The sequence below is a fragment of the Athene noctua genome, chromosome 7 (assembly GCF_965140245.1).
Source record: "Athene noctua chromosome 7, bAthNoc1.hap1.1, whole genome shotgun sequence".
Lineage (NCBI taxonomy): Eukaryota > Metazoa > Chordata > Aves > Strigiformes > Strigidae > Athene > Athene noctua.
Window position 1 is genome coordinate 25,224,413 of NC_134043.1, and position 15,257 is coordinate 25,239,669.

Sequence of the window (15,257 nt, forward strand, 5' to 3'; positions counted from 1 at the left end):
TGATAGGCAAACACTTGCATTAAAGATATACCAAATGTCCTGTGAGATCCATTTGATCACGCTAGTCCAGATCCATCTGTTTCTGTTGCTCTGTGTACTTTGCCAGACTGTTTAGTGTACAGAGAACCTCTGGCATGAAGTCATGCTAAAAACACCCTCCTGCTGCTGCCTGGCACTGGATATGTTGGCAGGGAAGGCCTTACTGAAGTCTTCCTTCATTGCAGAGATTCCCAGCAGCCATAATAGCTTTTTAAAGACACTGACAGGCAGCATAATGCAGAGCAGCCCCCAGGATGCACTAAGTTACACCAGAGGGGCAGCCTGGCCATGGGCCAGGCAAGGAGCAGGCATTTCAGTGCTGGTTTGTTTGCCGTCTCTCACTACAGCTTGGCCTATTCTCACACACCAACCGTACCACACAAGCAGTCTTCAGAGATTTCACTCATCAGCGAAATTTCCGCACGGTTCTCTTTCAGAGAGAACCATTCCTAATTGAATCTATGACTGTCAGCACTCCTCCTGTGTCTTGGAAAGGCCTGACTTGTTAGAGACCTGCTCCATAGAAATGCTCCATGGAGAGCAGCAGTTTGGGCAGAGGTCCCCAGTCGTGTGCTGAGAAAGTGCTCTGATGAGGTCTGTTGAGCAGCATGTGGCCCTAGCTGGTTGTCTTGGGATGAAGGAAGGTCATACCGCAACATAGAACAACTCTGCAGTGTCCTCTACCACCTCAACAGTGCTCCAAAGAGGAATGTTTGCTCTCAGTGTTTGGCACACAATACCATTGTATCCACCTTAAATTGGACTTAGCCTACAATGCGCTTCACGAACTTGAGAAGTGCACGTGACACCTAGCAGAACTCAAATTTGGAGAAACTCATTCAAATGCCTCTGCTTTCTGGTGATTTGTTTAATCTTATGTCCTGTCATATACGTGGCCGGATAGACTGTAATTTGAATAGTCAGCAATAGTAGGTGTGTTAAAAAGCAAACGGCTTAAAAAAATGCAGGAGACCAAAAGTCTTTCATTGCCATCTCCCAATTCCTCTTGTAAAAATATTCATAACAATTCTATCTGCAAAGGACTTATACTGCAGGTATATGTATACACTATTGATAGCCATACATTTTATTAAATATTAACATGGAACAAAAGAACAATACAAATTAAACATACATGTTAAAAGCTGTCTAAATAATAAGGGAACTTATAAAACCAGTCTTTTTTCCTAGACAGAAGATTAATCTTATTCAAATTCCATTCTATTTAAAATGGACCGTATGTATATATGCCCTAGTCCTGTTTCCCCAGTGGACAGTTTAACCCTAGCAATTAATACCCTGCCTTGGAAAGGCAGTCCATGTGGAGAGATGGGCTATGAGAAAACTGTACTCCATCTTTTGGGCATGCCTCTGTAAGGTGAGACCCTTATTAAGGGGTAATTTAGGTTCTGCTAGATCTATTCTGGCTGACTTTCTGAAATGCAAAGCCCAAGACAGCCTAATTCTGCCTTTTGGTTTTCCTTGAAATCCTATCTGAAAGTGCATCCTTCTCTCTGCACTGAAATCAGAGGGACTATCACCTTGGGATCTGCTGTCATGCCTTTAAAATCTGTGAAAGCTTTCATGGCATGCAGCAAGAATTACCAGAAATAAGTTTTTTAATGGTATGGCCAGCTGAAGAAACGATTCGCATGCAGGCCCTGCAGGAAGCCAGGCTCACAAGAGCAATGCCTTTCCTCAAAAAGCTGGGGGAGGAGAGAGGTGTATCGAATAAAGGTGAAGGTGGTGATGGAGTTGGCTTCATTGCTACTATCTATCATCACTGGAGATCTCCCTGGAGGATTTCCTACAAGATACTCTGCTAAAAAACTCCTTTTGGTGGGAGGAGGGAGGAGTGGGAATGCAGAAACAAAACCCACCACCCCAGTCTCCTGTTCCATGGAAGGGAGCCTGAGCACTGGCATCCTGCCATGTGTCAGAGGCATTGACTGAGCTCCACTCAAGTTTTCCTCAGTTTTGGTCTGTATTTGTTGATAGATTTCTGTTGGTCTGTATTTGTCGATACTTGCTGGATTACTTTCTGATTGTCGTTCCCTGACTTAGTTTGCATCATCCACCTCCATTTCTGGACATGAGCTCTTTCTATCAAACTGAGCTCTACAGAGAAACCTTCCTCTTTAATTGGGTGTTAACATGTGAGTTTGGCCTAGCTCATCTCTAGTTCACGCTCAGCCTTACCAGGGCAACTTTTGTACCATGTGTTGTGTTTTCAGTCTTCTAAGTACTGTTGGTGATGAAAGGACTCAAATAGGACACACCAGCTGAATTCTGACTGTTGTAATCTCCTAATACAAAGCCACTCAACTTCTCAAGACTGCTCAGAGCTTCTGTAATTTCAGTGCTATTCAGCTTATGACTGTAACTAGAAATGCAGCTTTCATCGGCATTTTAAATGTCCTCTTCCACATCACTGTTTTCAGTCCTCAGTCCACTGTTCCAATGTATTTACTGTATCTTCTGCTTTCGCTACTGCTCTAAAGGCATGCTTCCACTACCATGTGAAGAATATATTTAGTAATAATGCTTAGTGATTTAATGGTGTCATCAGAGGACTTTCACCTACTTTGCAAACAGTAATTCAATTCTATATTTGTTCCATATCCTCTAGTACTTACAAGATTTAAGCTCTTACAAGACTGAAATATCACAGTGTTATCTGTCCTTCACAGTAGAGTAAGTCAGATAAAATGAGATATTCTTAACTCTTACTAAAGAGTGGCTAAGAAACGAGGATCAAGAGGCACTGTAGAATAATGGAACAAGTCTATCATATTCATTATCTTCTCTGTAATCTACGTATTGGATGCATAATTTAATTTTATGGCATTTTTCCAAACTTTGGGTAGTCTTTCTATTACAGAATTAAGACTAAGTAATTAATAGTTGTTTAAAGGCAAACTCAAAATGCAGAGTTTGTCTTCTGGAATCTTAACCTGGGATGAAGAAAAGGCAGCTGTACCTTTTCCTGAGTCCCTTTAGTTATAAATTATTGTCCCCTGGACACTTCAGGAAGCACTTTGGTACCAGGATGTTGAAAAGAAGACATTCAGTACGGCCAGTAAAGAAGTTACCTAAGATTCTCAGAACAGCCTCCTGTCAGATTCAGATCATTTTATGCCCGCCTTGCCTCCCTTCCTCCATCATTTGTGTTTTAAAGGTCAAAAAATGGTCCAGCTGGTACACTGTTCTGAACCAACCCAGGGGAGCAATATATTCCAAAGCTGTATAGCCAGAACTAACACTTTTGTTCATGTTTATATCAGGGAAGAATTCTACCTTGCAATTAGTGTGGCATTTAAGACAGTTGGAGGTTGTTTTGTTTCCTGCTTTCACTCTAAACTATATTTAGCCATTTCTGTTATCTTCAGAGAACTAATGGGATTAAACCCTCACATGTGTTGGAGCTCCACAGAGATGAATGCCGGAGGAAAACTGAAGATGGTTTGAGTCACCTTTCTTGGGAGACCTTAGAGCTGGTTACAGCATTCCCAATAGCTCTTGCTACACTGAATTTAAAAAAAGCAATCACACAACCCACAAAAAACCCTGTTGGGATTCTTTAATAAAAAAAAAGGTAGTTTGAACTTGCATCTTTCAGCTCCTTGAGATACTGCCTCTGTATGTCATGTAGAGCATGTTAAGCTGCCTTTCCATCAATAGTAGAGATTCCCGGTGGCTGGGGACTGTGTCTGAACCACCGTATTTTTTAAAATTTATTTTGCTCTATTGGTCCAGTGCAGCCTTGTCCCCAACTCCTCTCTGTAGGACCACAGCCTAAGTTGCACACCCTTAACATAACCACTGAGAGCGAGCTGCTGAATGTCTGCAGTTATCCTTCTGTACATACTTATTTCAGTTTCCTGCCAGAATAAAGCTGAAGTGTCTGCAGTATTTCAGAAGCCAGCCACATTGACACCGCTGAAGGGCCTGGCATCCACTGATTGTGCTCCCTAACGGAGGCCGCCGCTGCCCCAGCGCGGGCCTGACCGTTGCTCACTGGGCAGAGCTGGGCCCAGCACTGCCCCAACAACCCGCCGCAGCGCACGGGATCGCAATAAATACGCTCATCGGTCGCGATATTGGACCGTGTTTCTTCCCACCATTTGAAGGACCGGAGTTTTGTTTCCACTCCCCTTGTGATCGTATCTCCAAGCCAAGCCAGCGCGGCGGAGCCGGCAGCGTCCCGCGGGGCGCGCGCGCACAGGGGCTTTTCCTCAGGCCGGGCTCACCGAGGAGAGCGCGGGGCAGCACCGCCCAGGCGCCGCTTTACTCCTGAACGTCCCCCAGAGTGCCCCGCCCCGCTAGGCACTGCAACCGGGGGAGGGCTCCGCTCCGCGCCCGGACGAGCGCCAGCTCTCCGCCTCTCCGCCTCCCGTCCCGCTCACCGGCGGCGGGGGGGGGCGGGGAGCGGGCGGGGCGGGGCGGGCCTAGCCCCGGATGCAGTTGTTGCCCCCGCGGCGCCGCGCCCGCTTCCTGCGCGTGCCCTCGGCCTGTCGCCGCCACCGCCCGCCCGCCCGCCTCCGCGACATGTCGCTGGTGGCGGAGGCCTTCGTGACACAGCTGGCCGGTGAGGGGCGGGGGCGGGCGGGCCGGGCCCCGCGTCGTGTCAGGCGCTGCGCCCCGGGTCGCGGCCTGAGGGTGGCGGCGCAGCGGGAGCCGCCCCGCTGGCGTGCGGAGCCAAACCCTCGCGGCCGCGGGCCTCTGAGTGACTCCTCCGGGCGGGGCCCGGGCGCCGTGGGGTCGAGCCGGCCGGGCGTGCCTCGGGGAGAGGGGCTGCGGCCGGCGGGCCGCGGGGTGCTGTGCGGAGCTCGGCCTTGGGCGCCATGGCCCTCGCGTCGCCCGCCCGGCACGCCGGGACGAGGGCAGGTCACTGGCAGAGCTGCCCGCGGAGCACAGCGGTGCACGTTCGCCAGGTCCCTCCTTTATGGGGCCCCGGACCCCTAGCTATGCCAGGGAGTGACTTTACTTTTGATATAACAACTTCCCTGTCTTTAAAACTGTTTACTTTTCTTTAGTCATCCAAAAAGCCGCGTTGTATTTATAATTTCAGCAGCTGGAGTTGGGTCCCGCTCTGTGGGAGAGCTCAGTGTGGTGCCATCGTCTCCCTGTGCCCCGCGGGTGTGTGCCGTGTTTCCTGTGTTGCTCTTGTAAAGCTGAGAAATGTAACGGTACCTTTGTTACTTGTTAGTGCTCTTGTGATCTACTGCTGCTGGGCCGTGTAAACTGGATGTGAGCTGTGTCATAAAACGGAGATGTGTATCACTGTGGAGTTATTTAGCAGAGAATGGCATTAGTCTAATATGGGGAAAAAAACCCAACAGGATCATTCCTGACTAGGAAGTTCAATATACATTTAGCATGTTGCATGCTGAAAATCAGTACATTGTCTGGTTTCTCTGTACTTATTATTCTCTGTTCCTCATTTCTTGATGCTACACAAGCTCACAAGCAATAAATACTGTAAGGAAGCAACATTTTAGTTGCTACTGACCTGTTGAGGAGGAACCCAGTGTTTTGTCCCAGGAGCTGGGCCTTTGCCCACTCAGTGGAGGCCCCAACATAAGAGTCTGAGTTGGGTTCTCTGCTATGAAGGTATGGTTTCCAGAGCAGGCTTGCCCCTGCCTGGTAGGTAAAGTGAAGGTGGTGGATCTTCACTATGGGTGTGTAGAAGTACCCATAGACAAGCTTGAAAGTTGTGCTGGGCTTTTGGGTTGGCATTCGTTAGTTTGTTAGTTAGCCTAAGCCATGCTTACATTCTTAAGGGCCAGAGTCCTGGATCCTCAAAATGTGGAGAATATGGTCATGATCAGCACTGCTTCATGCTGTTTAATAGCCTTTATGATCTCTTTAGTATATTTTATTTATATTGTGAAACACAAGTATCATGGCATATGTGAGTAGGTGTTGATTCTGCTGCAGTCCTCTGCTCTATGACCTTTATTCTAGAGTGATGGCTGTACTTTTTTCTAGAGTTACAAATACAGACTCAAAACTATATTGTATGTGGGCATCTCATCGCTTTCTTATAGAAAGTGTTGGATTTTTCTTGCAACAACTTCCTGCTAAACAAGCAAATTGTGGAATACAATGACAGATCCAAATGAAGTATAGTATAAGGAAAATTGAGTTTGAAAAACTGGAAACAGGAAGACAAAGTTCTGCAACAACTGGCTCTTTCCCTCCTTGCTGAACGGTTTTTCTGTTCCTGGAGAGATTCTTGTCTCCCCTTTGGGGTAGCTGCATGCTGCTTATACTAGTCTGAGTTGTATGTTAACAATTGTACTATTAAGGTGGTGCTGCTCAAGTACTTCTCTCTGTACAATTTAATAAGCTTAAAACAGTAGCAATTGTGTTTTATCTGTCAGTCACAGGTTAAGTGATGCTCATTTTCTTTTCATAGGTAAAGTAATATGTAGGCATCTGATAGAAAAATACTGGCAATACTCCACTATTTTTGCACAGCAAAAATGGTTGATGCTTATTTTATTAATCTTGTACTCCTACTGGATATGCAGCTAGTTACTGTGACTCAAGATACAGTACAAATCCTTGTTGCAGACTTGTCTACTGAATCATTCTTTAAAACAAAATTATGACGCCTTTGCTTTCCCAAAAGCAAATCAGTGTCAAAAGCAGTTATCTGACTTGATAATTAAAAAGTACCCTTGCCGGTGGGTTGTGGCCTTCTTAGCTTGTCGGTATTGTGTACCAGTGCCAGACTGGAACTAAATAATGGCAAAATCACTTGGTTTGTTCATATGGAAGATTTTTTTTGGGGGGCCAGGGAGTTATCTGGGATCTTGGCCAATACTCACCACACTTTTAGATTTCCTGAGACATTACACAGGCACAAAGATGATACAAATGTAAGAATATTTGTGAGGAAAAAATATGGTGTATCTACAAGGAAAAAACATCACTTAACAATGACACTTGTTTTAATAGTGTCTTACCCCTGTATCTATGGTTGTGAATACAGCCTTTCTGTTAAGTATGTAAACAGAAGAATGATTGAGAATTTTTTCCATGTCCATAAAAATGAAATTTAATTGGCTTGTCATTGAGGGTCCTGTTCATGAAGACTGTTGCTTTGTCATGGCAGTTGCAATGAACTACTGCTGCTCTTAACATGTAACAGCTATGAAGCAGGGTCCTTGCATGCAGGTGTTTAAAGACAATTATCCTGGAGTAGTTTGTTTTCTAGAAATGTTTTAAAAGCTGAGGCTAAGGGTTGAGTAGAGAAGAGGAAGGATCATAACTTTCTTTTACACACTGACTTGCTTGTGTATGTATTAGAATATATATATATATTTTTTTAAGTACTAACGATTTTTACTTTTCCTATACCTTATGCATTCACTTCTGACTTGCCTGTTCACTGTCTCAGCACAAATTGAAACACAGAGAATACCATCTGAACATAAGAAAAACTTTTTATACTGTGAGGATGGTTTCACATTAGGGCAGCTTGCTCAGAGCTGTTGTGGAGTCTCCATCCTTGGAGATGCTTAGTACTGAACTGGACATGGCCCTGAGCAATCTGCTGCAGCTGACCCTGGACCTCCGGAAGTGCCTTCCAAACTCAGCTGTTGTGTGACCATCAATTGCTCAGCCTGCTTGCACTGCTGTGATAATTCAGCACCCTCTCTGTGCAACGTGCATTCACCTGCTGCTGTAATGCATTAATTATTAAATACAAAACTATGACTAAATCACTTATGTGGAGTAAAACACTTGTCTTAGTGCCATTCAACTGTTTGCTTATTCGGAAATATAAAGAGGTTGATGCTGTGTCTTGTGGAATAATAAACAAATATTTCCATAGCTTCATGAATAGCAAGCATGTTATGTCATATTTTAAATCATCTATTTCTGAACTGTAGAAAATATTAATTGGATAATATGGTAGAGAATTTGTTTAGAGTAGCTCAGCATCAATCACATATTAACAGGATAGGAAATGAATGTTTATACTGTAGGAAGAATTAAGAGGGCCAGCTTTCAAGTGGTCTAGAACATTAATCTTTCTAACTCTAGTAATTTTGAGAACCTGACTGCTCAAATAATCTATGAAAGATTGTTGAAAAGATGTTTAAGTGATCACTAAATTACTCAATATGCTTTACTTTTATTTCCCCCCTCTGCAAAACATTAGTTTTAGATCAGTGATCAAAAGAGAGAAAATAATGTCCTTGTTTGTCCTTTGATCTCTGGAAAATTACTTCTGTTTATTGCCGTTGAGTTACGTGCAAGGGTCTTATGCTAGTTTTAATACTAAGGAAAACAAATGCAGTTTGAAAAACAGATGCCCTTCTGCCTTTAGATATTTTACATTCTTTGTGAGTCTACCTCCAATGTGACATGGCAGAGCAAAAATAAATCTGATGTGCATGTTTTATGTATTGAGACAAGCTGCAATTTGGCTGAGAACAAATACATAGGGAATGAAACCTGACCAGCTAAATTGTTCCTGCATATAAAGACATAAAATTTAAACTGAGTATGCATTTTGTGCATCAAAATGTGTTAACATTTCCTGCATGTTAAGGTGAAAAAAATACTACTTCTTGCCTGATAACAAGCTGTCTGCAGCACAGATTGTTTAAGCCTGCTGCAGAGGTGTTTGTAGTCAAAAGAGGTGATTTGAAAATACCAAATCTGTCAGGCTGCATGATTTTATTTTAGAGTGTTCTGCATGTACTGCGCTTTTTTTTTTTTTAAATCAAACTAAAAGGAATTCCTTCAACTCCTGTTCAGTTTCAATAAACAAGTCTCTTGCACTGCTTTTGCCAATTTGTGCTCAGACACATGTTTTATGACATGATTTGAAGCAATCCTTTGAGCGGAGGGGAAAAATGGCTTTCACAATTATTATAGTACAATACATATTTCATTTTGAGATATTGTTATTTCTTGTTTTTAAGATGCAATATAATTGCGGTTTATAATAGAGTATGCTTCTGTAGTTGTTTCTGGCTCCATTAAGACTAAGCAGTCTTTCTCTAATCAGCATTTTATTGGTACATGTTTTCTGCTAAAGTAATAATCTTCTCTCATGCCAGAAATGAGATTGCTCAAGAAATAATAGTAACAGAATTAGTAAATGAAAAGTAACACATATCTTGATACTGTCCAGTTTGATTTGCAGGTGAGCTTTTATCAGTTGTAGAACAAGTTGGATATGAGTGCTGTTTAGGAGCTTGACTGTTCAGCTCACAAGAGGTCATAGAAGAATGGCTTTGGAGAGGAACCAGATTTTTCTTCTCTCTTTTTCTTTTTTCTCTCTGGTCTTTGGATGCTCTGTTCTTGTGACTGTCCTCAGGCATTAACCTGGTATCTTCCTGCAGGTTTGGACCCTGTGAGCTGCTTCCTTTTCAAAACAGGAATAAATGAAAGAGCTTGGTTTCAGTCCTTTGCTCTAGTTGAACAGGCATCACATGTTGCTGCGCTGTTGGGCATTTTCAGCTGTCTCTTTTGAAAGTGAGAGAGAAACTGCAGGTGCATGCAAGCCTTGGGGAGGACAGAGAGTCCACACCAGGTTCTGAGATGTTTATTATTACTATTTTTTCAATTCTAGTCTTTAATTATTAAGAAGATGGCGTAGATGTCATGTAAACATGAATGTTTTAATACAAATTGGATGAAGTTACATCTAGTAGTAAAACCTATGAAATGTGTAGGAAGGATTGGAAACATCAAAGGAAAATATTACAGTAGTGCTGCAAAGAATGCAGGAAAAATTGATACCAGTCTCATGGGGGGTGAAGCCCAACAAGAAGATGGAATTTGCATGCTGAATTGGAAAGTAAAAATGGTGAGATGGGAATTTTTGATTGTTCTGCCTTCTAGCTGTTGTATAATGAAAGTGAAGCCAATGTAATGCTTGCATCCCTAGCAAGAACTTTCAAAGTCCAACTGCATGTGTGTGGTTGTTTGGGTTTTTTTTTGCATTTGAATGCCATATTGGAGAAATTCCACGCTTGTAGTGTGTTCCCTGAAAGCCTTGAAAAAGTAATGAGGAAAGCTGTGAGGGTGTGATTAAGAGAACAGGATAAACGTTTTCAGATTTTTAAGTAGGGATCTGCAGTGTTTCCCAGAGGTGGGGAAGAAGCTGAGAGGTGCAGTTATAAATACCAGTGTCTGTTTTGGGTTGACTTGAGGATTGTAAGCCCTATGGCAGCATCTTCCCCCTTGCTAGTGGCAGTACTTGTCTGGCTGACTGCACCTGTGCTAAGTCTTTGCACTTCTGCCCTACAGAGCTCTCCTGCCCAGAGATCTCAGCTCTTCCTTGCCCTTTTGCAAGGGTCAGACACAAAGAGTCTCTGTTATCATCACATTGTATCTCCTGGTATTGCTATGCTCAGGACTGTGGGGACGATAGGAAAGAGAGCATGAACGTGAGCCTTAACAAAAGACCAGAGGGGCCAGGGCCTGAACTGTGTGTGTGTGTGTGTGTGTGGAGCAGCTTTTGGAGCAGGTGTGAGATACCAAGGTCCTGTCTGGTGGGACAGATGTGAGGGATCTGTTGTGGATCAGAGTAGGGGTGCTGTGGATGAGAAAGCAGGGAGCTCCTTGGGGCACCTTGCAGAAGTGGTGTTCAGACTGCCCGGCAAACAGGACTCCTCCCTGGTAGGGGAGGAGGAGTTCAGACTACCGCAGAGAAGGAAGGATCTCAATCTAAGAGAGCTTTCAAAGGACTGATTTAGAGTATATGTAGGGGGAGGCGCTTGGAAGATCTCGCGATGTACGGGAAAAACAGAGGCACATGAAAAGATTTCGTGATGCACGGAAAGAACAGGGAACTAAAGATCTCGCGATGTACAGAAAGGGGTATATAAAGCAATTGCGCAGTTAATAAATCGAACAGATAGCATCCACCATATTGGCGTTTGTGCTTTCTTTCCCGCGGAGGTTAATCTCCTGCAAGGGTTAGCTGTGATCTGAGCGCCGCACTCTTGTGGCTTAGCAGATGGAAAAAACTAGCTAATGCCTTAGCACTACAAGTATACAAATGTAGCTAACATGGCTAAGAAATGTTCCAGTCCAGTAAAGCACTTAAGGCATTCGTGAGTATCATACCTCCACTGTCCTACTCTTCACAGCTCCTGTGCTTGAACTTTTACTTCGAGTCAGGGCCAAAGAGGGACAAGGGACTTAATCCCTTCCCTTTGTGCTACTTGATTTAGAGATCTGTAAAAAGCTATAATTAAGAATTACAGAGTTTCTTCGAGGTGGAGCATTTATGCTGAATATCAGGAATAAGTAAAATGGCTCCAGCTTGTCAGGACTTTATAAATAAATCTTTTGAGATCATTTATCTGGCACATTCTCTGATTTTTGTGAAGAAATACAGATGTTGATTTAGGAACAACTTATATTTATGGATTTGATTTTTGTTGAGATTTTTTGGCTTCCTTTCCTGACAAGAGGCGTGATTCTGCAAGCGTAGAGATGCTGAGCAATCTCCCTCCTGTGGCCTCTCTTAGCAGTGAGAGTGCTGAGCACCCTGGAGGATTAAACTGCAGATGTGCACGCTCTGGAAAGTCAACTCAAAGACAGTAGCAGAATTGGACTAATGCTTAAATACATGCAATTAATAGCTTTCTTGGAGGGTGAAGAAGCAGATTGTGTCATGCTAATGGCTGCTGCAGTAATGTCACACACTGACTCTCTTAGTGGTGCAGCCACAGGAAACTCAAGTTTGAGAATTGCTGCTGAGATTGAGTCTTTACGTTGACAGTCTGCTTGATCAGTAATTACTGAACAGTCATGATTTATCTGAGTTGTAATATCTCTACAAAGGAGGCCTGGGATGGATTTAAGCAAATGATGTAATTATTTGATACATGATTTAATGCATACTGTTTAACTTATGTGAAAGTTGGTTTTCATTTGGCAAGGCGCTATGAAACGCTTTTTGGTCCTTTGTCAGCAGGGCCAGGGAGTTGCTGATGCTTTCATTTTTTCTTGGCCCATGTTAGTTTACAGGATCAGGCCAATTACATGAAATTGATCTGTACTTGGTGTGGGTAGGTTGAATTGGTGGATCTTAAAAAGCTAATTCACAACTTCCTCATACTTCCTTTATTGATCACCCTTAATGTATGAGATGTATATTTTTAACATCTTTGCTTCCAAAGTCTCTGCAGTTTTAATGAAAATTTACCCCTCCGATTATTTCCTGTAGTAATGATATAGAAACACATATGTTCCTGGCATTTTCTTTTCAAACAATGTATTGCTACTTGAAAATATGACCAATTTGTATTACAAAAAGAGAATGACATGATCACCTGCTTCTTTTTGATGTATCTTAAGTAATTAATAATCCTTTTTTCCTTCTGGAGTCTGTGGCATGGTTTTCCGTGTGGTTTTCTTTTGGGTTACTACATCTAGAACATACGAAGCAGGTCCCCCCATAGCATCAGTCTTGGGAAACCAAAAAGGGTAACTTTTTCTGCTGATAGTTATGATGTTTGCTGCATAATGTTTGGAGACTTATAATTAATGTTGTTGGATGTGGATGTTGCCCAGATGTAAGACAAAATTTCTTTTTAGTGTTTACTCTTGTGAGAAAATAGTTTTGAGGTATCTCATTATAATTTAATCAAATTTGTACCTAGGGAGAGGCTGAAGGAAACTGTGTGGAAATAATGTGTAAGTTAATCTCTCCAGCTGTAATATTGCAATACAGTGATTCAAATTAATGCCAACTTCATTTTTAATAGAGGATACCTTGCCTCTTGGCTGTTTTAACAGGCCTTTAATGCCGTGTGAACCAAACTGGTAAATACAGATATTTTAGCTTTCCTCCTTTTTATGCAATTTTCATATCAAAGTGTTTAAGAAGAATATAACAGAAAGGAAACTGATCCATGCAAATGTAGTGACTTTAGACAAGTAGTCATCTTTATATGATCCATAAACTTGTCAGAAAATTTCTCTGTTTGAGAAGATCATTATGTTCCTGGGCCAGGTCCTAGCCTCACCTATACAACAGCACACAGTGAACTGCATGGAAGAGACCATTAGTCAACTGAATACTTCATTTACAGAAGCAGAAAGAAGATATCAAAGGATAAATTGCTGGCATATTGAGGATTCAGTAAATCTTAGTTTATAGGAGATTGTCTTGATTTACTTCTCACTGTATAGTTTCAGTACTTGAGAAATAGCAGGGTAGTAAGTTTCGATGTTAACTCTTTAGCCTTGATTCTTATTAGGCTAGTTTTATGACAGAAAAATATTTCTGTCTACACTGTCTTCTAAAAGTGTTCTTGCCACACCAAAATTCTATGGTATTTCTAAGATCTGGGAACAACCTAATTTCAAGTTGAGTGTTTTCCTACAAAAATTTTAACCTGTTGATGTCTTGATTTCCTACGCAGGAGGGAGCATCTTGATGCCTGAATCCAGAGGTCTCTGGCATTTGTCTGTGGCTGATATTCAGGAATGCTGCAGCCTGATGACAAGTGTGCTAAATGAGTGGCAGACTAGCAGGGCAAACCACATTGCATACCCTACTACTTGAAACTGGCTATTCGTACTAGACTGCTGAAATGGCTAAATTGTTGATTAGTGTATTCCACAATTTAACATGCAAAGTATTTCATGTCTTCTCATTTTCAGAGTCTTTATTTTTTTAAGTAACAGGATTAAAGGCATAACTGTAAACCATTTATTTCATTATATCTCTTTGATCATTGTGAAACTGCTTAGGGAAGGTGGATGAAAATGTCTGTTTCCCCCATCCATCCAGGCAGCACTGAAACAAGATGAATAGTTTCCCAGTAATTCAGAGTGTAGGAGCTGAAACCAACCTTTGTGTACTTGTGAAGAGACTCTGAACAGCTTGGACAAGATATTGGTGGGGCTGAGGCGCTGTAGAGCATCTTGGGAATGTGGTGTTTCTTTTCACACAGACTTCACTGGGAGAATGTTATTGCAACCTCTCATTCTTTGAATTAAAATTCACCTCTGTGCAAGTATAGTGTGTTCAGTTTTGAGAGCATTAGTTGGAGCCAAGATGTGCGTAGGCCTCAGGTGAGCTGCTGATCCCCTGCTGATAGTGGGGTCCAGTGCTCTTAAGTATCTCTTCTTACAGCATATGTGCGTTCTTCTCTCTTGCTGTCCCAAAAGTATTTGGGTGGATAAAGTCTAATTGAAGTGACAGTCTGAAACATCTGGAAATGTTGAAATCAAAATGCTATTTGAAATTCTGTTTCTGGCCTTAATGTTGCGCAAGTAAAACATTTCACCGCAAAATCTGAAAAAATGCACCTAATGCAATACATTTTTAGTGGCAAAGAATTTGATGTTACTCATGACTCATTCTGTGTTTGGAAGCTTTTTGTGAGAGCAGAAATGATGTATTTTCTGAGTCATTCTCTGACGTGACAGGTGAGGAGTCTAGGAATCTGTTTAAATAGATTTTACAAACCTGAGTAATTAAAACTCCAGTGGGAACATGCAACACACCAGTTCACAGAATTTTCTTCTCAAAGTCTAATTTGACACCTAAGAACCATGTTAACACTTTGAAATCTGCATTTTCTATGCTAAGCTGTTAATAAGTAAAGCACTTTGACTAACAAACATGTTGAGCTTAGTGAAATTTTCATGGATTTTTAGTCATCCACAAAACCAAAGAATATTTTATGTAGATGGTTTACTTTCCATTTGACTTCTCTGGTTGTTGTGATGCTGCATCTGCCACATTCTCAGCTCCTAGGATAACAAGGCTTATGCAGTGATGCTTTCTGTGTCCATCTTATCCCTTTAATTCTCACTTCCCAATAAATTTTGAATTCAAGCTCATTTTAGACAAATTTAGCAGGGAGGACTGATCTGCAGATGGTTGTTTTCTGTAACTGGCATTAATACAAGCAGTGCGGTAGAGGAGAAGTAGGGAAAGACAACCGTATGAGCTTTGCTGGTCCTGAACAAACAGCAGACAATCCACATGAAAGATGAAATATTTGAATTTGTTAAGTATGGGAAAAGTTTTGGTAGGGTGGGAAAACAACTATTACTAAAGACTGCAAGCCTGAGAGACAGCCCCATTGAAAACCACACAGTAGTAACTCTGATTATGGAGGCAGAAGGAAGAACCAAATAGTTCCTTATTCTTAAGATATGTAGAGAAGCTATTCCTGTAAGGCATACTTCCAGGCAGTTATTTCATCCTGTGAGCAGCT

General features: G+C 42.2%; 1 protein-coding gene across 2 annotated transcripts in view; it reads left to right on the forward strand.

Annotated features, from left to right (window-relative positions):
- Positions 1 to 4,473: 4,473 nt before the first annotated feature.
- MTX2 (metaxin 2) overlaps positions 4,474 to 15,257 on the forward strand; it is a 35,620-nt gene continuing 24,836 nt past the window's right edge. For both annotated transcript variants that reach the window (XM_074910553.1, XM_074910554.1), the window contains exon 1: positions 4,474 to 4,627. In XM_074910553.1, coding sequence (XP_074766654.1) covers positions 4,498 to 4,627 — 130 coding nt within the window. In that variant the 5' untranslated portion in view covers positions 4,474 to 4,497. The remainder of the gene's footprint in view (positions 4,628 to 15,257) is intronic.